Source organism: Pipistrellus hanaki (genome assembly GCF_964339955.1).
Source record: "Pipistrellus hanaki genome assembly, chromosome: 4".
In the NCBI taxonomy this organism is placed as follows: Eukaryota; Metazoa; Chordata; class Mammalia; order Chiroptera; family Vespertilionidae; genus Pipistrellus; species Pipistrellus hanaki.
In genome coordinates, this window is record NC_140506.1 from 77,472,647 (window position 1) to 77,495,567 (window position 22,921).

The window sequence follows — 22,921 nt, forward strand, 5'->3', positions numbered from 1 at the left end:
CACATGGAGAAGTCAGAGGGAGATGGTCCCAGCTACGGTGATCCTTCAGCCATCCCAGCCCAGGTACCAAGCATGCAAGTGACCACATGATCCCAGCCCCCAGCCATCTGAGTCTTTCCAACAAAGGCACAAGACATCGTGGGGCAAATAAGCCATCCGCACTGAATTCCTGATGCAGAGACTCCGTGAGCATAAGATGTTTGCTGGTTTATGCCACTGAATTTGGGGTAGTTCACTACAAAGCAAATGGGTCCTCTGCTGTGCTGTGTCTCCATTAACCCCTAACTGGATTGGCTCAGTGGAAAAAGCATCAGCCTGTGGACTGGAAAGTCCAGGGTTTGATTCCAGTCAAGGGTGTATGCCCGGTTGTGGGCTCAATCCCCAGTGGGGGGCGCTGCGGGAAACAGCCAATCAATGATTCTCTCTCATCATTGATGTTTCTATCTCTCCCTCTTCGTTTCTCTCTAAAAATCAATGGAAATATTTTTTTTTTTTTTTTAAGAAAGAGAGAGAGAGAAGAGGTGAGGAGAAAAAGGCTCCTGCAATGGCCAGATGTGTGGACCACAGACAGAGAGCTGGACTCGGTTGCCAGGGAAGACAGTGGGGGAGGAGCCTCCATGTCTCTCCAGTTCCCTTTGGACTCTGTAATGGGCAGGACTGACTTGAACTTGAGGTAAAGTGCTGCCTTCTGCTAACAGCAAGTCTATTAGGGCATGAACACCACTGTCTCTCTCCTCCCCCGTCACTTTCTCAATAGGATCAAAATGCCCTGATTAAAATTTGACACAAACACAAGGAATGTACTAGTTGAATATGGCCTGTCCCAGTGATTCTAAATTTTTCTATTAAAGGGCTTCTAATGACAGAGAATTATGTGGTCATAGCCCAAAACAATCCTCTGCGAGCAAGACACCACTTTTTCTTAAAAACTAGCATTCTGCACCATAACATACCTGGCTTAGCTTGAATATTAGACTGGCTCAGACTGCCTGGCATGAGGTGACATGGACATTACATGAACATGCATCCTGTTTATCTCTGATGCTGGGTAGGCTCCCCCTATGGCTGTATCACCTGTGCAAATTCCAGAAGGTGGCATCCTGACACCAAAAGCTCTTCCAAAGACATCTGGTTCCCAGGGGCCAACTGGGTTCCTGACCAGGAAGCGCTTTTAAAAAAACACTTATTAATATTGATGTTAAGCCTCAGTTTGTGGTGTTTTATTAGAAAAAAAATCATGCAGAAAGTAAGCCTCCTTCCCCTCCACGCCAGTGTCCCCTGTCCTCAGAAGCCCTACCTTAGATAATAATTCTGGAGCAATTTGGCAAATCCAGCAAAAGAAAAAATGTGGATGCTTTCTGACCCAGAAATGTTACTTCTAGAAAACTTATATTCAGGTATACCTGTACAAGTTTATAGGAATAAATATACAAGAATGCTCATTGCAGCCCTGCTTGTGAAAGCAAACAGAGCGACCTAAATAACCATCAATATCGAACTGCTTACATAAATCATGATGCAATGCAAAAGGATGTTGGTAATAAATTCTTGAGTTGAAACACCTTGCTAAGCAATGTGACATGTTATTCAAACAACAAACAATTCATATTTGGGTGGATGTATATCCATCCTTTTATATTCCATAACTTCATGGATTACTACTCACATCATATTCTTGTTTTATAAGTTAACTAGAGGCCTGGTGTATGAATTCATGCATGGGTGGAGTCCCTCGGCCTGGCTGGTGATCAGGGCCAATGTGGGGGGTGGGGGGGAGGCTAGCTGGCCAGGGGGAGGGACTGCAGGAGGTTGGCCGTGAGAATGCATTGACCACCAGGAGGCAGCTCCTGTCCCCTGATGGTCAGTGGGTGTCATAGCAACTGGTTGTTCAGTCATTCAGTCCTTCAGTTGCTTAGGCATATATATATATATTACCCTGGAGCTATAAAACAGTGTGTGTGTGTGTGTGTGTGTGTGTGTGTGTGTCCTTTGACATCCTCCTAGGCACACCCTACGCATGAATTTCTTAACACATGAACTCTACAGTGAGTACTAATCTATCTTTTTCATGAACCTATAAACTGAAGTATTCATTGCTTTATCCCCAACACCCAACACACACCAATTACTGGAGTTTGAATGAATACCAGGGTAACCATCCACTGGCCCTAGAGGCTGTCAGTTACTTATTGTTAGCATTGATCTGAGGATAGCTATGTCCTAGGAAGATGGAATCAACACTTAATATGTGGTTTCTAAGCTTTTACACACACACACACACGGACTCACTCACACCCAATATTCCTGGCTCAAACTGTGTTTGGGAAAGCTGAGTCAGCCAAAGAGAAGCCATTTTCACTGCTGGAGGGCATCACTAAGATTTCAATGTGCACTGATATTCTCCAAGATGTAGCTCTAGAACATCATCTGAATTTTACTGACTGTGAAGCACTTTTAGAGGATATTTGTTTACATTGATGTTCTGAGGATCATTAATTTGTAATATGTTGCCTTAGAAGAAGTGCAGAGGAAGTGAATGGGTCCTGGGTGAAAAGCACATTTCCAAGAGACAGGGTCAGAAAATCTCCAGAATTATTAAATATTTCTTAGCTAAGATTTGAGTGAAATAAGCCAGTCAATAAAAGAAAGACACCACATGATCTCACTCACTTGTGGATAATAAGGAGCATTATAAACTGATGAACAAAAAGATAGATACAGAGACAGTAAAGAAACAAACAGACTGTGTCAAATTACAGCAGGGAGGGGAGGGAGATATGGGAGAGATAAGAGATCAACCGAAGGACTTGTATGCATGCATATAAGCATAACCAATGGACGAAAAACTGGGGAGAGAGGGCATGTATGGGAGTTGGGGGTGGGGGTGGTAAAGTATGTACACATATAATACTTTAATTTAAAAAATTAGAAAGAAAAAAATATTTCTTAGCTAAGATCACTTGAAATTCCAATTGGATGGCTGGAACTGATGAAAAAAGAGAAAGGAGAAAGATTTGGACAATGTGACAAGAGTGAGCAAAGTGCAATTGTTGGTGTGGCATTATGATGGCAAAGACCCTCAGACTGGACCCCTGGAGACTTGGCAGGGCTGTCAGTGAAGTTCCCAAAGAGAAGGGAATTGATGGAGACAGATTTCCAGGTCCTGCTTGAGAACGCTCTGACTCAGTAGGCAGAGCCCATAAGCACATATAGATTTTATAAACTCAGTAGATACATTTTGATAATGAGCTACATTTTGAACTGGCCCATTTCTTGGCATTGCTTCTTCTGCTCTATCCCTTGTTCCAGTCAGAATATGAGCAGTGGACTGATCTTTGAAGCAGAGGCCAGATTTCAGTGAATAAGGGGTGAAAAGCAAATGAAAGGGGAAGAAATAAAACATGTGTAGGCAATTTTTCAAAAAGTTTGAAGAAAATTTTGTATCTGCTTTAAAAAAAAAAAAAGATGAGTGACATTAGAACAAATGTTTGTGCTTAGAGGAAGAACAAGAAGTAGAAGAATAACAGAGGAAGTATATTTGATGGAATAGGTCCTTTAAGAGGGGATGGTGGGGAACAGATATGCAAGCACGTGTGGCAGATGGTCTTTGGATTGGTAGAGGGGTCCTCTCCTCCACAATGTGGACATGGAGAGGTGAAGAGGGACATGAATAAAGAAAAGATGACAGAGATGGTGGTCAGGAAGACGAAGAATTTTCTTCCTGGGACCTTTGTATTTTGTGTGGATGAGGAAGTGACATCATTTTTAGAAGAATGGGTAGGGGTTGAAACAGTCACGGTAGAGAATGGGGAGGAACCTGCCCACTAGAAGAACTACTGAGCCAACACGGAAGACCTATTGGAGTTGAAGGCTATGAGTACGTAGGGTCAACTATCCGTGTCCCATATTCATATAGGATTTGCTCTCAGTATGCTACTCATCCCAAAATAGGACTAGCAATGGTAAACAGCTATAGAGAAGGTTGTCAAACAGAGAGCAGTATTGCAGTGTGAGCTCTCAGAGGTGTTCAAAGCAGCAATGGCGGCCTCCTAGGCACACCCTGTGCATGAATTTCTTAACAATTGAACTCTACAGTGAGTACTAATCTAGTACTAGAGGTGGGTTACTCCAGAGAGTAATAGGAGCAAGGTGGAAGCCGTGGGAGTGGAAGTCAAGAGGAAAGGAAGTCACAGAGTTAAAGCTGAGGCAACATGAGGTGAAAATGTTGCTTGGTCATCCACATGATCCTCTCAGCTTCCCCATAGGACATCAAGACTTGAGGCAGATATAAGACTGAGCAAGCTGGTAAGTATTCAAGGAGCATGAGATTGGAAATGAAAGGAGATAGCAAGGAGAGGTCAGAGATAAGACTTTCACATTTCTTAAGGAATCATGCTATGAAGGTCGACTAATAGTTCCTTCAAGTGAAACATCTTGCTGTTCTTCTCAGGGGTCCTGGAGGACCTCCCATCCTCTCTCTCTCTCTCTCTCTCTCTCTCACACACACACACACACACACACACACACACCACCACACCTTTTTCCAACCAGAATACTTTTCTGTTTTAATTATTAGATTCCCCATAAGACTTATTTTTTGCTTGTGAGCAAAAAAACAAACAAAATTTAAAAAACACACAACTAAACACCACTGATAAGGCCAAACCATTCTATTCAACACACAAATGAGCTTGAGACTACCCAGTGAGTTGATGGAGATGCCCACATCCTGCATCCTGCTACAATACCATACAGTTTGCACTCTCCCCTAAGCCATAGCCCATAGAGATAATGCTTATTGATGAAACATCCTTGTTAAGGCTAATGAGTTGAGTCTGCTGAGGTCTAGCAGAGCCAGGGAAGGGAGGAGCAGTGGCCACAATGGATCCAAAGAATGGAAGACAAGTGGAGGAGAAATGAGGATGGACAAGCCATGAAGGACTCTGATAAATGATTCCAGTCTAGTGGGGAGTCCAGCTTAACGACAAAGTAATACAGGTTGAGTTCCTGCTGCCTCTCACTGTGCTGAACCTTAAATCATGGAGAAGTTTGTGGGTCCTGTTTATGTAGAGACTCTTTTTATAAGCTATTCAGAACAGGGGTGGGAGGGAGAAATAGGAAGAGAATAATTCCCTTTGAAATTCTATTGCTTTCAGAATCAGCAATGAGTCATGCATTCTAATTCTTTGCTTTGTCTACACGTTTTTATTTCAAAATACTAAAAAACACTTTGTTTAGAACACGAGCTATTCTTAGCTCATATATCAATAGTGCGCATCCATTTCGCCCCATATTAGAGAAGCTTCCTTTGGATTGGGTTGGAGCAGCACCATACTAGTAGGGTTGTTTATTTAATTGTAATCTGATGAAGACACCTGGGCATCTCTCTATTACCTGGCGACACTCTCCAAGCTGGCTTCCTGGGCCTACTGACCATCCACAAATCAACTCCATACTTGACCCAAAAAGCACCCCAGATCCAATAGTCTGAACAAAAGGGAGAGACCATCTTTTCAGGTCACCAGTTTGAGAAGGCACCTTGGCAGGCCCGAGACAAGTCGGGCTCCATTGTTGTGTGCACTTGGGAGACTCTTAAGAAAAAGAAATAGAAAAGAAAGAGGTCCCCATCTATGAGTTATCTCCTGCAGACATGACCACACCTTGGCAAAGACATAGGAAAAGACAGTCTGGGGGATTCTGCAATCCTCTGAGCTGACAAGCAGGAGTAGAACAACTGGGAGGAAGGCTGGGAGTAGGTTTTTCTTCTCTAGTCCCTGCCCTCTGTCTAAGGTCTCTCTCCACACTCCCCTGCAGAGGCCCTGGCCCACTGTGCTTACCCACCCCACTGTGCTTGTTCCACCAGTGACAATCCTCTGGGTATCGCAAGGGACCACCTTCTTTTAAAGGCTGCAATTTAAAGCATTAACAGTAAGCACCTTATCAGATAGTCAACCAACTTCCAGAATGGAATACAAAACCAATATTCCAGGAACTGTGATGAGGAAGTGCCCCACCACTCTGGCCATTACCTCTCCCCTTATCCATCCACATATTTATAGTGGAAGCAGCCATGTTCATCACCTCTGACTGTCCTATCCTGGATACTATTGATTTGATCAGGAGTGGGCAGCAATGAGTCTGTTCATGGGGAATTTGGAATTGAGACAATAGTGATTCCAAGCCAAGCCTGGAAGACAGATTAGGAGCTTTTTGACAAGAATAATTTTCATATAGCCAGAGAAACCAGAGAAGTGTGGACAGGTAGAGAGGAGCAGCTTTATTTGGTTTTCAAAATCCCTCTAGGCCGATGGGTTATCCATCCTTTAGGCCTTGCATTCTATAAGACACCTCTTCCAACCCCTGCCCGAAGTCTTTCTTATAGGTCTCTCTTTTCACTTAGAACTCTATGGACTTCTGTTACGTACGACCAAAATGGTACAAGGAAATGTGAAAATGATCCGGTGGGAAGATGGGACATGTTGAGGAGACTCCTTACTTTATAATTTTGCTCACCCTGCCCATGCCAGGCACAACCACCTAGGTAACTGCCCAGAAGGCTTGAGATTTGAAGGGCCTCTGATGCTCTGTAGGCTTGACGCAGTACCCAGCCCGTGCTTTAGCTGAAGGAGGTCCCAGCCAAGGGACTGAAGGACAAGGAGGCAATGTACTCTGAGGAAACCTTTGGAGCAGTGGTGGCCAACCGGTGGTCTGCAAACCGAAAGGTTGGTGACCGCTGCTCTGAGAGACCTCACTGCTGAAAACTGATGTGGGACCATGCTCCAAATGAGCTGTATTTCCTTCCCTTCTCTTCAATCCCTGGCGTTGAGGCCATAACATCAGGGCTCTCTCTCTCATGGCCTCATTTCATCCCTCCTTTTTACCTGTATCTCCCTGCCCATGGCACCAAGAAATCTTTGTGGGTATGCTCCCAAGGAAGGAGTATGCAAAAGTGTAATGGAGGAGGAGGATTGAATGTGTGAGGGGAATAAGCTAGAGGCCCTACAGACCCTCAGCCTTGGGTCCAAAAAGAGTTAATGCCGCAAGGAGAAGCTGATGGTTTGGTTCATTCCAATTGGGTTAATGCTACTCCCGAAGATAGATGAAATTAAATTGCCTAATTCATGCCCATCACAGTTCTGGCTCCAAAATTCTAAATCCCAAAGTCACAGGATCAACTAAAAAAACTTTTTTTTTTTTTAAATTTGGGAGTATATTGAGCAAAAACGTTCTATCTAACTCCGTTAGACTTCTTTGTCTGTTTACTGTATGATACCTTCATTTCCACTAACGTAGAAACCTGTCCCTTCCCTCTGTGGCATCTGCCATGTTTGTTATTTGTTACAGCCATGTGTGGGACATGCAGAAACATCTGTCACCCCAGTCCTTACCTCTTTTCCTTAACATGTCCCCCTTCCCCAGGACAGTTGCCCAGGATGCTGTCACTTATACCAGCCTGAGGAAAGGCCAACTGGGAATTTTACCCTTGAACTAGACCATACCTCCTACCAGGCTCCTCTCTTGGAAAGGGTGAGCTGGATTGAGGAGGCCCTGCCCAGGTTGCTCTGGTCCCTGTCCAACCTTGCTGAGCAGACCTCACGCTGAGCCTGCCCTGCAGCTCGTGTCCTTTCCAGCTCATGTTGCCCTCTTCCAGACCTTTCCTCAGAGTAGATGAGAAGGGCTCACCCACAGGTCAGCATGCCCTGGGCCAGGGATCTCACCAGCTCTGACCTCCGAGTTCCCAAACCACGGCTCTCCCAAACCTGGGAGAAATGGCTAAAAATCAGGAGATACAGTCAGAAACATCTCTAGTTCTTTTTTTTTTCCCTTCTAAGCCTAAACTTAAACTCAGGGCCCCCACCATCAACACATTCGGCCACCATGAGGAGTTGGTGGCAGAAAGGACTGGCGATTCCATTCCAACAGCCTTAAGGAGACCATTCAAAACATAACCGTTTATAGGACTCAGTACAAACCAACTCCTCAATGCCAGCATCACAGATCAAAATTTCCTTCTATAAAAAACCACCTGGAGTTGAAATTCCTCTTGAGTTTATACAGCCATGAATGATTCCAGGGAGAAGAAAGAAAGCAAGGTCAAAGCCAGGGAAGCCTGTGGCTTGGTAACGTGAGACCCCCTCCCCCTGAACTGACCTCCTCACCTGTAAGTGAGGGACTGGGTCTCCCAGTGGTTAGGAACCTCGGTTTGGGATTCAGAGATCCGTGGCAGGAATCACAGGTTTACCTTTGCCTGTGCGATCTGGGGTGAGCTGATTAATGTCTGTCTTACTTTTCTCCTGTAAGAACGGTGTTAGTGACACCCTTGCAGGGTTATTATGAGGATTTGTGGAAATTACCTACGCGACACTCCCGCTCCAATGCTGACACACAGTCCCACTCTCTACATGATATCTGTTGCTGCTTTTCTAACCACTGGCATCACCCCAACCCAACCGGCACCCGAGAGCGTCAGCTTGCAAACCCATCCCCTCACCCACCACACACCTTGAACCTGTCAGGCTCAGGACTTCCTCTCTGTACCCAGCTTAGACATGTGCCTCCTCTGGACCCCTCCCAGATGTCCTGTCTCCTCTCCCCCCACACTCAGCAGCAGACACTCCTAGCCCCCACACCACCCCCTACCTGCGGGCAGAACACAATCAATCCTGAGCAAACACATGAGAAAGCTCGTTTCTCCCGGGGGTTTGGGGAGAGAAGACTTGCCAAGTGGGGAAGTCGGGGGCCTGGCTCCTCGGCGGCTCCTCTCCCCCTCCAGGGGCTCCTCTTCCCCCCTTTTCCTCATGCTCAGGCTTCCCCTCTCCGGGTTGCTCGGGCAGCCGCATCGGGGGTCCAGGGCGATGTTCCCAGAGAGCTTTGTGAGCACATCAAGCGAACGTCAGCGGTGACACTGAGGCTCTGTAAGGAGTTGACAGAAACTTACTGCCTGCACAGTGCTGGTTGATCATTTTTACTCAGTCAGTTGCCTAAATAATTCACACCCTCCCTTCCGTGTTTAAACAGGACAATGGCAGCAACACAATCCGGACGCCAGAAATATAATTACAGTCGTGACAGTTGTTTAGTTATTAATAAGGCCTCCATGTCACCGGAGGGTGTTACACAATGAAACAGTAATGTGCCTTTGGAGCCAACCTTCCTATTTACAGGTACTTTTCCGTTCACGCTCCCGTGGGGACGGCGGTAGTAGAAGCGATGTGGAGAGAGCCACAGCCACCAACGTGATTGCAACTCGCAAGAAAGCCCAGCTCCTTGCCAACATAATTTGTTTCCCTGCCGCGGGCATCAGCAGAGCCACAGAAACAAAGTTGGGGGCAGAGTTCGGGGTGGCTGCCTCATGGAGCAGATTCTTGTCAAAGCTCCTAAGCCTGGGATGCTACTCAGGATCCCAAGGCAGTGCCATCCCAACGTCCTGAGACAAAGCGAAGAGCACCCAGGACCAGAGTCCCTTTCTGTCTCCAGCCCAGACTTGCTTCCCGCACGAAGGGAGCCTCTGCATTCCTTGGATGTCACCATCTCTCCCCGACATCTGGTGAACCCCTACTGGTCCCTTATGAACCCCCTCACATTAAGGCACCCCTCACCTGTGCCCACTTTGGCTGCTGAACACTCTTCCCGAGACACTGCATTGAGAAAAGCTCCAGGCAGAGGGTAATTCCCATGCATGCTGTGTCATCTGGGCCCAGGCAAGGACAACCTTAAAATAATTGGTGCCCAATAAACACTTATTAAACTCACATTTAATCAATATTAGTCCTCTGGATGAGTGTTTAAAAATTAGTAACCAAGCAAAGAATAGGATATTACATTCTGTACTTTACATCTCTAAGAGATGTAAAGTACAGAATGTAACCAGAAGCATTTTGGTGATGAAAAGAATGAGCCTTGCAGAAACCGGTTCAGCTCAGTGGATAGAGCATTGGTCTGCAGACTGAAAGGTTCCAGGTTCGATTCCGGTCAAGGGCATGTACCTTGGATGCAGGCACATCCCCAGTAGAGGGTATGCAGGAGGCAGCTGATCGATGTTTCTCTCTCATCGATGTTTCTAACTCTCTATCCTTCTCTCTTCCTCTCTGTAAAAAATCAATAAAATATATATTTTTTAAAGAAAGAAAAGAATGAGCCTTGGCATCATGGATGGAGTCCTCGTCCAAAAAAGCTGGCCCCAGGGGACGGCCGCACACTGCAGCAGGCAGTGGCCTCTCCCTGCACAAGCAGCCCCGTCCTGGAGCTCAGGCTGCGTATCACATCCTGGGAAGAGGCTCCCTGCTCTGCTTCCATCCCCTTGAGTCTGACCAGAGGTGCATGGCCACGCCTGGGAAGTGTCCTCCTGAGGAAGCCAGCCCTCTGGAGGCGGGACTAAGAAGATGACCTTAGGAAGCATGACGCCTTGCAGAGGTGTGTGCAAATGTCATTACTGTTGTAAGTCAGGGTGGTAAATCTGTCAGTCCCATCCCGGTCAAGTGAGGGAAGCCCAGCTCCAGACACAACAAGTGTCAGTTACTGCAGCGAGGGAGTGACAGACGCACACAGTGACCCTGGCTTTGTCACTCCCACCGTGACCGGAAACCCCACACTCCAGGTCAGGGCCAGGCCAGACGGTGTCCGGGTGCTCCTGGCCTGTGAGAGCTCTGGTTTTCTGAGGGTCATGACAAGGAGGTGGGCCCTCCCCCAAAGAGGGGCTCTTTCTCCTGTGACTGGGTGGAACTTCCCACAGGGACACCCTATGGCAGGGGTCCTCAAACTTTTTAAAGTGGGGGCCAGATCACGGTCCCTCAGAGAGCTGGAGGGCCGGACTATATGAACTACTAATTCCTACTGTAACACCTCGGCTGCGCTCACTGCCCAAAAAACCTGGCTGGCCGGATCAGACTCCTCTGTAGGCCGCATGTGGCCCGCAGGCCGTAGTTTGAAGACCCCTGCCCTATGGGAAGGTAGGCAGAAGCCTTTTCTTATTAACAATACAGGGTTAACACACCCATGCAATAGCACTTGTCTTCAAATACACACACACACACACACACACACACACACACATAATCATACACATTAGTATTGTATACATACACACATGCTCACAGATCAGTCTTCAAACATTCACAGCCTATGTGTGATCTCAGCCCCTATCCTAGACAGACACACAAGGAGGACTCACTCCACAGCCACACAGCTGTACACAGCTGCACACACCAATATACACCACACACACACACACACACACACACACACACACATACTCATGAATTCACATATACAATGGCACCTGCTTATCCACAGGAGCTGCACACACACCTAAACTTTTTTACTCATCTCTACTTATCATGTTAAGTTAAAAACGAAAGCATTTTTCCTGTGTCATTACAGTAGAAATGGAAAAAAAGGTGACATGTTATTTTCAGATATGCTTTTAGTTGCCATGACAGTCACAGCACCATGGAAGCTGTGATTGGTGGCAACTAGATTTTAAAAGAACGTAATTAGCTCCCTATACACGAGACCTTCCAGATATATTGAGTGTACTTTCTCATCAGTCCGCTCCTCACAGAGTGGGCACCAGGGCAGGGGCACCCCACCATGCTGGTCAGGCTGCCAAGCCAGCTCTGGGACCTGCCAGGCGCTCCGGGCCAGGATGTCCAAGCTGATGCTCACCACAGCCTGAGAACCTAATCCACTTAATTACTTGGAATGTGCTTGAGCTCAACAGGAGCGTGGCCCTGGAGGTGACAGCTCTCCGTAAGGAACATCGCTCCTGCTGCTCGGCCGGCCTCTGATGCCCTTTACCGCAGCACTTCCTCTGAGCCAGAAAATCACAAAGCCAGGGGGCTGGTCCCCAGCCACACAGGGAGCTGGCTCCTCCAGCCAGAAGCCATGTCACCAGAATGCTCCTCTGCAGGTCACGGCTGGCCTGACACACAGTGGGGGAAGCCAAGCTGCCCTCCCCGGGGTGGGACTGGCCAACCACAGCCAACTAACGAAGTAGCCTAAGGTGGCATCTGCAGAGAAGATGAACTTGCATCTCCCATCGCACTAGGAGCTTCTAGAAGAGAAGAGCCATATGCACGCACCTCCCAAATCCTCAGTGGCCTTGTGCACCTTGGCACCCACTGTAAATACCTCCTGAAAAGTGAGTCTTGGTCCCCAAATTAACTGGTTGCCTCATTTCCTGTTGAGATTCTTAAAGGTGGTAACTTCCTGAATTTCCCCACTAAGTCCTTTATAATCATCTGAAAAGTCGGCCAGGAGCTGGTTTGTGAGCCCAAGTCCCAAAGTTAGAGCTTTGTGCTCATTCCTGGGCCCCCTTTAGTGTCCTTTCCACGTTTTGTTTCCGCAAAGGACCCCCATCAACTTCCTTCAGCACCTGAAATATTCCCTGAAAACGGGCCCCTCGTGTGAGGCACTCCAGGCCGCCCAGACTTGGTTCTGCCCTCAAGGTGCTCTATCAGCTCCATAGCTTTTACCAACCCATGTTCTTGGTGTGGTTAAGAACATGGCTAATGGACAACTTACAATAGCTAAGATCTGGAAACAGTTCAAGTGCCCATCAGTAGATGAGTGGACAAAAAAGCTGTGGTACATTTATACCATGGAATGCTATGCAGCAGGAAAAAAGAAGAATCCCTTACCCTTTGAGACAGCATGGAGGGACCTGTAGAGTATCATGCTAAGTGAAATAAGTCAGTCAGAAAGAGATAAGTATCATATGATATCACTCATATATAGAATCTAAGTAAGAAAATAAACTGATAAACGGCATGGATCCAGAGACATGGAAGCATGGAATAGAGTGCAGGATCTCAGAGTAGGCCTGAGCCGTGGGGGGTGTGGGGGAGGAGTGTGTGGGTGGGAGGTAATCAACCAAGGACCTTGTTTATATATGTGTGTGGCCCATGGACACGGACAATGGGGCAGTAAGTGCCTGGGGTGGGAGGCAGGGACATGCTCAAGGGGTTCAATGGAGAAAAAATAGGGATATATGTAATATTTTCAACAATAAAGAATTATTAAATATACTAGAGGCCTGGTGCATGAAATTCATGCTTGGGGGGAGCAGGTCCCTCAGCTTGGCCTGCACCCTCTCACAACTCGGGACTGCTGGCTCCTAACCACTTGCCTGCCTTGTCACCCCTAAACCCTTTGCCTGTCTGCCTGATCGCCCCTAACCACCTCTGCCTCAGTCCCCACAACCCAGGACCCAGGCTTCCCTCCAGTCGGCAAGCTTCCCCTGGGCCGGTTGCAGGCACCTGGGACCTGGGCTTCCCTCCCTCCAGCCAGCCACAGACACCTGGGACCATACACGGCTTCCCCAGGGCCAGGCTCTGGCTTTGTCAGGATGTCCAGTCTGTCTGGTCTAATTAGCATATTACCCTTTTATTAGTATAGATATCCTACCTAATAATAGAGTAATATGCAAATTAACCATCACTCTACTACACCCACAAGCCATGCCCACCAGGCACGCCCACCAGCCAATCAGACTGAGCATGCAAATTAACCCAACAAAGATGGTGGTTAATTTGCATACATGGATGGATGGAGGGAGGGAGGGAGGGAGGGAGGAAGAGGGAGGGAAAATGGAAAGCAAGGCGGCTGCAGCTGCTGGAGAGAAAGCACTGGCAGCCTGTGCGGGGCGGGGTGGGGTGAGGCGACGTGTGGCCAAGGAGGCAGTGGTGGCCAGAGGCAGCAGGAGTGGCAAGCACAGTGGTCGGGTGAGTGGGGCAGGGTACACAGCAGTAGTGCGAGGGGCCCCAGAGGCGGCGGCAGCAGCTGCAGTGGGTCAGGCTTGTGGGGCGAGGTGTGCAGTGGTAGTGGCAATGCACACACGGCCCTGGGAGACCGTGGTGGTGGTGGTGGTGGCCTCGGATGTGGTGATGGCAGGCAGGAAGTCTTGCAGGAATATTCCTGCAACAGGTCACTAGTAGCTATATAATAAAAGCCTAAGCCACTATTACTGCGGAACGACCAGAATGGCCACCAAGAGGCAGATGCTCAATGCAGGAGCTGCCCCCTCATGGTCAGTGCATTTCCATAGGGGGAGTGCTGCTCAGCCAGAAGCCAGCTCACAGCTGGTGAGTGCAGCTGCCACAGTGGGAGCCCCTCCTGACTCTGCCCATGGCAGCACTACGGAACTGGGCCAGGATGAATGTGAGCAGTGTGGTGCCTGGCCCCGATTTGGGCACCTCCCTGGTCACCTGCCACTTGGCACATTGCTACATCCCCCGAGGAGTCCCGGACTGTGAAAGGGATGTCCAACTTAGGCCCAATCTCAGTGCCATTCTCTATAGAAGGCAGTCAGTCTGAACAACCCAGTGACTCAGGAAATGCAGGCAGTTCAGGGTGAGCCTGCCTCTGCGCTTGACTCACCCACTCGATGATGTTCGCAGGACAGACCATGGTGGCCCAGCCCATGCACATGCAGCAGCTGCTGAAGCTCAAGCAGCAGGCTGTGCAGCAACAGAAGGCCATCCAGCCACAAGCCAGCAGGCAGACATCCCCTGAGAGGTCCTGGAGTGTAAGAGGGTGCAGGATGGGCTGAAGGACCCTCAGTGTACAAATTCATGCACTGAGCCTCTAGTCTATATACACTGAGTGGCCAGATTATTATGATCTCTGAACATATAATAATCTGGCCACTCAGTGTATATCCTATATAACAAAAGGCTAATATTCAAATTGTCCCCTTGATCATGAGTTCGATCAGCAGGCACGCCAGCCAACCACCCATGTCTCCTCTGCCTGGCCAGGCTGGCCTGACCCCATCCATGCAAGAATTCATGTACCAGGCATCTAATATAGATACAGGCAAACTTCTTTTTGAAGGTAAAGGACTCTATTTGTTTCTCAACCATTTAGTATATAAAAACTAAGCTGTCCTTTTTTTATTCTGGCCAATCTAATGCTTATGAGCAAAGTGTACGAGGATTAATTTTTACCGCACAAATAATCTATTAATATGGGGTAGATGGTACTACTTAATTTCTGGGAACCCTAAGGAACAGTAATTCCCAAACTGATATTCCCAAGTTCAGTTCAAATGTTCCCATGAGACGCTCCCTGCATTCTGACCACATGGGACATCATTAGGTCAGAGCCTTTTGTGTTTGTGGCCCCTGCTACATCTCCCGGTTGTTGATGGCCACATTATAATCATAACTGTATGCTCGGTATTGCCTGACAAGGGTTTTGCATGTGGGTCTTTTCTTTCAAAACCCTCTACAACATGCCATCCAATTTGATCCACAAGTAAAATTTAATTTATTGATCTTATAACTGAAGATTGTACACTTTGATCAACATCTCCCCTTTTCCCACCTCTCAACCTCAACCCTTCAGCCCCTGGTAACCACCACTGCCCCCCACCCCCACCGCCCGTTTTTGTTCCACATATAAATGAGATCATGCAATATTTGTCATTCTGGGTCTGGCTCATTTTATTTAGCATACTGCCCTCTAGTTTTACCCACCTTGTAGCAAGCAGCAGGATTTCCTATTTTGTGGGGTTAATAGCCCATTCTGTAGATGTACCACATTTTATTTATTCATTTGTCTATGGAAGAACACACAGGTTGTTTTCTTGGCTACTGTGACTAATGCTGCAAAGAACATAAAGGTGCAGATATCTCTTTGAGATAAGGATTTTATTTCCTTTAGATATTATATACTCAGAAGTGGGATTGCTGGATGTTATGGTAGTTTTAATTTTTGGAGGAACCTTCATACTCCTTTTCTGTAGTGGTTGTAGCAATTTATACTCTCACCAGTAGTGCAGAGTGTTCCCTTTAATTTAATTCTGTTTTGAAGGTACCTTTTGGACAAAATGTTGAGTGAAATGAGTCATGCCACATGATATTTAGTGGTGTACAATTTGCTGAGAACAGGAAGCCGGAGGCTGGGTGTGAGGTTTTGCTAGCCCCAAAGCCAAGGAATCTCGCCTTGACCGGAACACGTGAGCCCTGAGGCCCCTTCCACACAAGAGAGGCTGTCAAAGGAGCAAACACGCAGCTCCAAGTGCTGAAGAGCCGCAAAGTCGACCCAAATGCACTTGTTTACTGAGTCTGAGACACTGTCATCTTGTAAAAGTGGTTGTTCTTGCCATTAAAATAGTTTAATACTAAGGAATATTCAAAGCACAGGTAAAAGATTAAAATAAACTGCTGGTGCCCTAGCTGGTGTTGCTCAATGGTTAGAGTGTCAGCCTGCGCACAGAAGGGTATCGAGTTGGATTCCCAGTCAAGGGCCCAAGGTTGCAGGTTGGATCCCGGCCCAGATCATGAGGAAGGCAACCAACTGATGTGTCTCTTTAACACTGATGTTTCTCTCTCTTCCCCTCCCTTCCTTCTACTCTCTCTAAAAGTCACTGGGAAAATATATTTGGGTTAGAATTAAAAAATAAAAAAGCCACTGGTCTAGCATATAGAAAATATTCACTGAGCTCCTAAAAAAAAAAAAAAATGCAAAAGCACCAGCTAAAGCTAAATGCTACCATAAATGTCAGGTAAAAACAAATGGATCTGGAAGGATCATGCTAAATAAAATCAATCAGATGGAAAAAAACAAGAACCGTATGATTTCATTTGAGCGTGGGGTATAACACAGAAAGCAACAAGAGAACAAACAAAACAAACAAACTCAATAGACGTAGATTAACAGTATGATGGTTACCAGAGAGAAAAGGGGTGAGGGGCAGATGAAGAGAGCAAAGGGGGTCAATTATAGGGTGTCCCCAAACATGTATACACTCTGAATGATTATAAAGTTTATTAACATTCATTTTAAAAATGTAAAAGAATCTACAGAAATGAGTGTGTACACGTGTTTTGGGACACTGTATATATGGTAACAGAGGGAGACTAGACTTTGGGTGGTAAGCACAACGTGATGTGCCTACCAGATGGTGTGTTATAGAATTGTACACTTAAAACTTACATAATGTTATTAACCAATGTCACCCCAATAAAATTAATTTTTACGTTCCTTTTCTCCCTATTTCTGTCCAAAACCAAGTTGATATCATGAAGATAAAGTGTGTGCCCAGGCAAAGCCAAAATCCCAAGTCCACGACTGGAGATGAGACCTGACCCCTCAGCAGCACCTGCATTAGGACTCTACAAAGGCTGCTCCTCAGGAGCCCCAGGTCCCTCCGTGTCCTGGCTCGGACCCACAGAATACATCCTAACCCTGGTCCCACAAAATGGAAACCGAGACTTGGACTGGTTGAGAGCGACTGAAGTTGAAAATTACAATAAAATGGGAAATAATCGATTTTTTTAGCATAAATTACATAAATCCACATTAATCCAAAAGCCAGCATCCAGCCTCTCTCTTCTGAAGCAACACCAGAGACTGAATTGCTAAAAGCAGAAAAAAGTCACTGTCATCCTTACTATTCATATATTGTTCATGTCTCCACTACTATTAACTCTGTATTGTAGGCATTAATCAATATGATTGGGTAAGTCCTAAAAGGCATGTCTGGAAAAGAAGAAATGAAATAAAACTATCTCTCCTTGAAGATAATATGATTATATGTCTGGGAAACCCAAAGAATCCCTAAAAGGTCTATTATAAATGATAAGAGAATTTAGTAAATTTGCAGGATTTCAGAGTAACATACAGAATTTATTAGAAACATATACCAGGAAGAAATAATGTAAGAGAAGAACCCATTTACAATGGCAAAAATAATTAAATTAATAACTTTTACATATTTAAAAAATATACCAAATGGAAAAGCCACACCTGGCTGGTGTGGCTCAGTGGGTGGGCATTGTCCTGTGCACCAAAAGGTGTCCAGTTCAATTCCTGGTCAGGTTGCTGACTTGGTCCCTGGTACAGGAGGCAGTTGATCCATGTTTCACTCTCACATTGATGTTTTCCCTCTCTCCATCTCACTCTAAAAGTCAATTTTAAAAATTGTTTTTTAATGGAAAAGTAAAGCAATTCTTAAAAATAGAAAGCAAATGAAAACATGCAAATACAACTGTGCTTCAGGTTAATAGCTTAACTAAGAAAAGAAGAATTTTTTCAGTTCTGTTAAAACATAATATTTTGGCTGTGAGACAGATGCTAAAAACAAAAAGAACCACAGAAGAATCATAAATAAGGTAATATCATTAGGAACCAAGATGTTCTGTATTAGAGAAAAGACATATATAACATTTTAAATTACAATAAAAAACAGAAATCTAATTTGAATAAGAATATTAGTATGCACTCAGAATTTATTTTTTTCTTTCAAGAATATGTAGGTCCCAGGTCTGTCATTGAAAGGCTTCAAAGTAATAAAACTCAGTAGCAATGAACATCACTAGCACTTATTCAGTGGTCTCTAAATGCCATTTCCAGTATAAATAATCAGCTCCAGGGGAGGAAATGTGAAAAGTAGTCTGGGACTTTTTGTCAGGCCTGAATACAGATAAGCCCAGTGATGTCAAGAACACAGGTAAGCTCCCAGTGATGTCAAGTGACAGAGGAATCAACTTGAAGACATGTCCAATGGTCAGATATGGGACAGTTCATTATTCTGAAAATTTATAAGACTATAAATGCTAAGGCACCAACTAATTATTATTTTTAAATGATAAATGAAAGTATCAAGCAATTACCCTACAGTTTCTTTCTTTTTTTTTTTTTTCAATTACAGTTGACAGTCAATATTATGTTAGTTTCAGGTATGCAGCATAGTGGTTAGATACATATAATTTATGAAGGGAGTCCCCCAATAAATCCTGGCTTCATACATAATTATTTCAGCATTATGGACTAAATTCCCTATATTGTACTGTACATCCCCATGACTATTTTGTAACTACCATTTTTCTATACAGACTGTATTAGAAGGTGAACAAATAGTTGATGAGACAAAGTTCCTAATTAATTAAGAAGAAATGATAGAATTAAAACATTACCATTTGGCTATCTCTAATGAATAATAGATCTAGGTAATAAACATCAATGGCTACTAAAATCATTAGGTGTAAGGTTAATAGAGAACTTGATCATGGATGAATCAAGCTGACAGAATCTCAACCTTAACATGAATGGAGGGGGACAACCAGATATTAAGTGCCTTCTGAAGTGAGGTAAGAGGAAGCACACAGCACAACCTAGATTCTAGGTCCTAGAAGAACAGAATAAGACTTTAATAAAGCCCTCATATTTAAACCTAAGATCTTAAAAGCATCGAGAAATATGTTAAACAACACAGGAGAATAAAGTAAGCCAAAACCAGAATGCAGGGAGTCCTATAGGACTAATTATACCATTTCTGTAACAAATAAAGGGCATAGAAAGAAAAGGAAGACACTTTTATGGTACTTAAAAGAACTATCAGTTGTGAGCTGTGGCCCCTTTAAACCCTGATTTAAGCAAACTGTATAATTGAGGCAACAGGGAAAATAGAACATAGAGATGATATTGAGCAATATTATTGATTCTGTTGGGAGTGATAATGATATTTTAGTTATATTAAATAAAAGCATCCTTATCTGTGAGAAATACACAATGAAATATTTACATGTGAAATTATCCTATTTAATGAAGAGGTAATATGCAAATTGACCCTCACACACTCATACAAGATGGTCGCCCAATGTAGTCAAAGATGGCCACCATAAGATTGCCAAAAGGGGAGGGTATTTGTGGGTGATCAGGCCTGCAGGGGAGGGCAGTGGGGGGCAACCAGGCTGGCAGGGGAGGGCAGTTTGGGGTGACCAATCTGCAGGGGAGGGCAGTTAGGGGTGACCAGGCCAGCAAGGGAGGGCAGTTGGGGGCAATTGGACCAGCAGGGTTGCAGTTAGGCATCAATCAGGCTAGCAGGGGAGTTGTGAGGGGCTGATCAAACTGGCAAGCAGGCAAGTGGCTGGGAGCCAACAGTCCTGGATTGTGAAAGGGATCTCAGATTGGAGAGGGTGCAGGCTGGGCTGAGGGACACCCTCCCCCGTGCATGAATTTCATACACTGGGCCTCTAATATGTTATATAAGAAACATTAACAAGATTGGAGGAGTATCATTAATTATTAAAGTTTTTGTTTGGATACATGTGGTTTCATTATAGTAGTCTCTCTACTACTTTTGTGGATATTTTAAAATTTCCACAATAAGAAGGTTTTTTTTTTTTTTTAATGTTTAGAAAAAGAACTTGGTGAGTTGGATCTTGGCAAGATATCTTGTGTGTAAATTAAGGGAAAAGAAACATGCTTTATACACATACGGTCAGTTTTGCATTCAAGTGGAGCTGAAATTCAATAATGTTGAATAAGATGAGCAGCTTTGGAGATGGGGAAGCCAGGTTATAAAGTAGGGCATAGGTCAGGGGTCTTTTCTTAGCTTTCCTGGGATGAATAATATGGCATAAGAGGGTTTCTGCCACCCTAGCTGTGGTCATTGACATGGTAGCTAGGCCTGTCCCTACAAATATGCTCAGGGCTTGGCATTAGTAGACACCTCATAAATGTTTGTTGAATGAGTGTCAGATGTTATAAAGTCAACTACCTACAGGAAGTACTGTGATCATTTCAAACAATCCACTCCCACCTATCCCTGTCACAGCCTATCACCATGGCTAGAATTTCTACAGTTAAAGAGACTCCTTTTGTTCATGGCATTGCTATACCAATTGTTCTCAAATGTGGTGTCTCTGTGTAGTGGAATCATAACTATCACTTATAAAGTAAGTGGAAAGCAGGTTGATACTAATAATACTAAAGCAATTTAAGGAAAGTGTATCATTATTGCAAAAAAATAACAACGACAAACTACGAAGACTGATAAATGAACTCAGTAAAGTAGCAAGATATAAAGTAAACATCAGAAATTTATTGCATTTTTATACACAAATAATGAACTCTCAGAAAGAGAAACTAAGAAAACAACCCCATTTACAATTGCAACCAAGAAAATAAGGTACCTATGAATGAATTTAACCAAGGAGGTAAAAGACCTGTTCTCAGAAAATTTTAAGATATGGAAGGAAGATACAAATAAGAGGAAGCATAGACCATGTTCATGGATTAGAAGAACTAACATAATTAAAAATTTCCATACTACCCAAAGCAATCTATAGATTCAATGCAATTCCTATGAAAATACCAATGGCATGCCTCACAGAAGCAGAACAAATATTCCAAGCATTTACATGGAACCACAAAAGACCTCAAATAGCCTCAGAATCTTGAGAAAGAAGAACAAAATTGGAGGTATCATTCTACCTGATATTAAACTATATTAGAAGGTGATAGTAATAAAAACAGTATGGTGCTGGCATAAAAACCAACATATAGATCAATGGAACAGAATAGAGAGCCCAGAAATAAACCCATGCCTATAAGGTCAATTAATATTTGACAAAGGAGACAAGAATATATAATTGGGTAAAGACAGTCTTTTCATTAGATGGTGTTGGGGAAAGTGGACAGATACATACAAAAAAAAAAAAATGAAACTAGACCAGCTCCTTACCCAGACACAAGAATAAACTCAAAATGGATAAAAGACTTAAATGTAAGTCATGAAACCATTAAAATCCTAGAAGAAAATATAAGCAGTAAAATCTCAGACATTTCTCTTAGCAATATTTTTTTCTGATATATCTCCTCAGGCAAGAGAAATAAAAATAACAATAAACAAATTGAGACTACATCAAACTAAAAAGGTTCTGCATAGCAAAGAAAATCATCAACAAGATGAAAAGACACTGAAAAGGAAAACATATTCACCAATGGTATATCTGATAAGGGGTTAATTTCCAAAATTTATAAAGAACTTACACAACTGAACATTAAGAAAACAAAAATCCAATTTAAAAAATGGGCAAAGGACCTGAATAGCCACTTATACAAAGAAAACATACAGATGATCAATAGAGATATGAAAGATGATCCATGTCAGTAATAATCAGAGAAATGCAAATTAAAACCACAATAAGATATCACCTCGTGCCTATCATCACTAAATCAACAAACAAGTGTCAGTGAGGATATGCACTGTTGGGGGGAATGCAGACTGGTATGGTCATTGTAGAAAACAGTATAGGGTTTCCTCAAAATATTAAAAACTGAACTGTCCGATGACCCAGTAATTCCACTTCTGGGAATATATCCAAAGAAACCCGAAACACTAGTTCAAAAGAATATATGCACCACTACCTATGTTCATCGCAGCATTATTTACAATAGACAAGATTTGGAAGCAGTCCAAGTGCCAATCAGTAGATGAGTGGATAAAAAAAAGCTGTGGTACATTCACAAAATGGAATACTACAGAGAGAGAGAGAGAGAGAGAGAGGAGAGAGAGAGAGAGAGAGAGAGAGAGAGAGAGAGAGAGAGAGAGAGAGAGAACGAACATGGATAGACCTGGAGAGTATTATTTTAAGTGAAATAAGCCAGTCAGAGAAAGATAAATATCATGTAATTTCACTTGTATGTGGAGTGTAATGAACAAAATAAACTAACAAACAAAATAGAAACAGATTCATAGATACAGCTGTCAGAGGGGAAAGGTGTTGAGGTATTGGGTGAAAAAGGTAAAAGAAGCTAAAAAGAAACCAAAAACAGACATAGCCAACAGTATAGTGGTTACCAAAGGAGAAAGGGGTAGGAGGATTTGGAAAGAGATATGATTTTGGTTGGTGAGAGCACAATGCAATATGCAGATGATATATTATAGAATTGTATACTTGAAACCTATAAAACTTTATTAATCAATGTCAACCCAATAAATTCAATTTTTAAAAAAGAGAAGTGTATCATTAATCTTACTTCATAGTACAAGGATCTTATCTAATAAAAGAGAAACATGCAAATTGACTGTATCACCGCTACGCCCACAAGTCACGCCCACCATCCAATCAGGAGCGAGTTTGCAAATTAACTCAACCAAGATGGCGGCAGCCACAGAACTGGAGAGAGC

The 22,921-nt window shown here is 44.1% G+C and overlaps 1 protein-coding gene across 13 annotated transcripts in view; it reads right to left on the reverse strand.

Moving 5' to 3' along the window:
* The window catches only part of CALN1 (calneuron 1), a 428,626-nt gene that overhangs the window by 376,352 nt on the left and 29,353 nt on the right, over nt 1–22,921 (reverse strand). For 7 of the 13 annotated variants that reach the window (XM_084880732.1, XM_084880723.1, XM_084880733.1 and 4 more), the window contains exon 2: nt 8,722–8,913. The exons of 5 other annotated variants lie outside the window; for them this stretch is intronic. In XM_084880732.1, coding sequence (XP_084736858.1) covers nt 8,722–8,840 — 119 coding nt within the window. In that variant the 5' untranslated portion in view covers nt 8,841–8,913. Of the gene's footprint in view, nt 1–8,640; nt 8,914–22,921 lie in introns of all 13 variants that reach the window. One more of the 13 variants, XM_084880736.1, reaches the window with a different exon arrangement.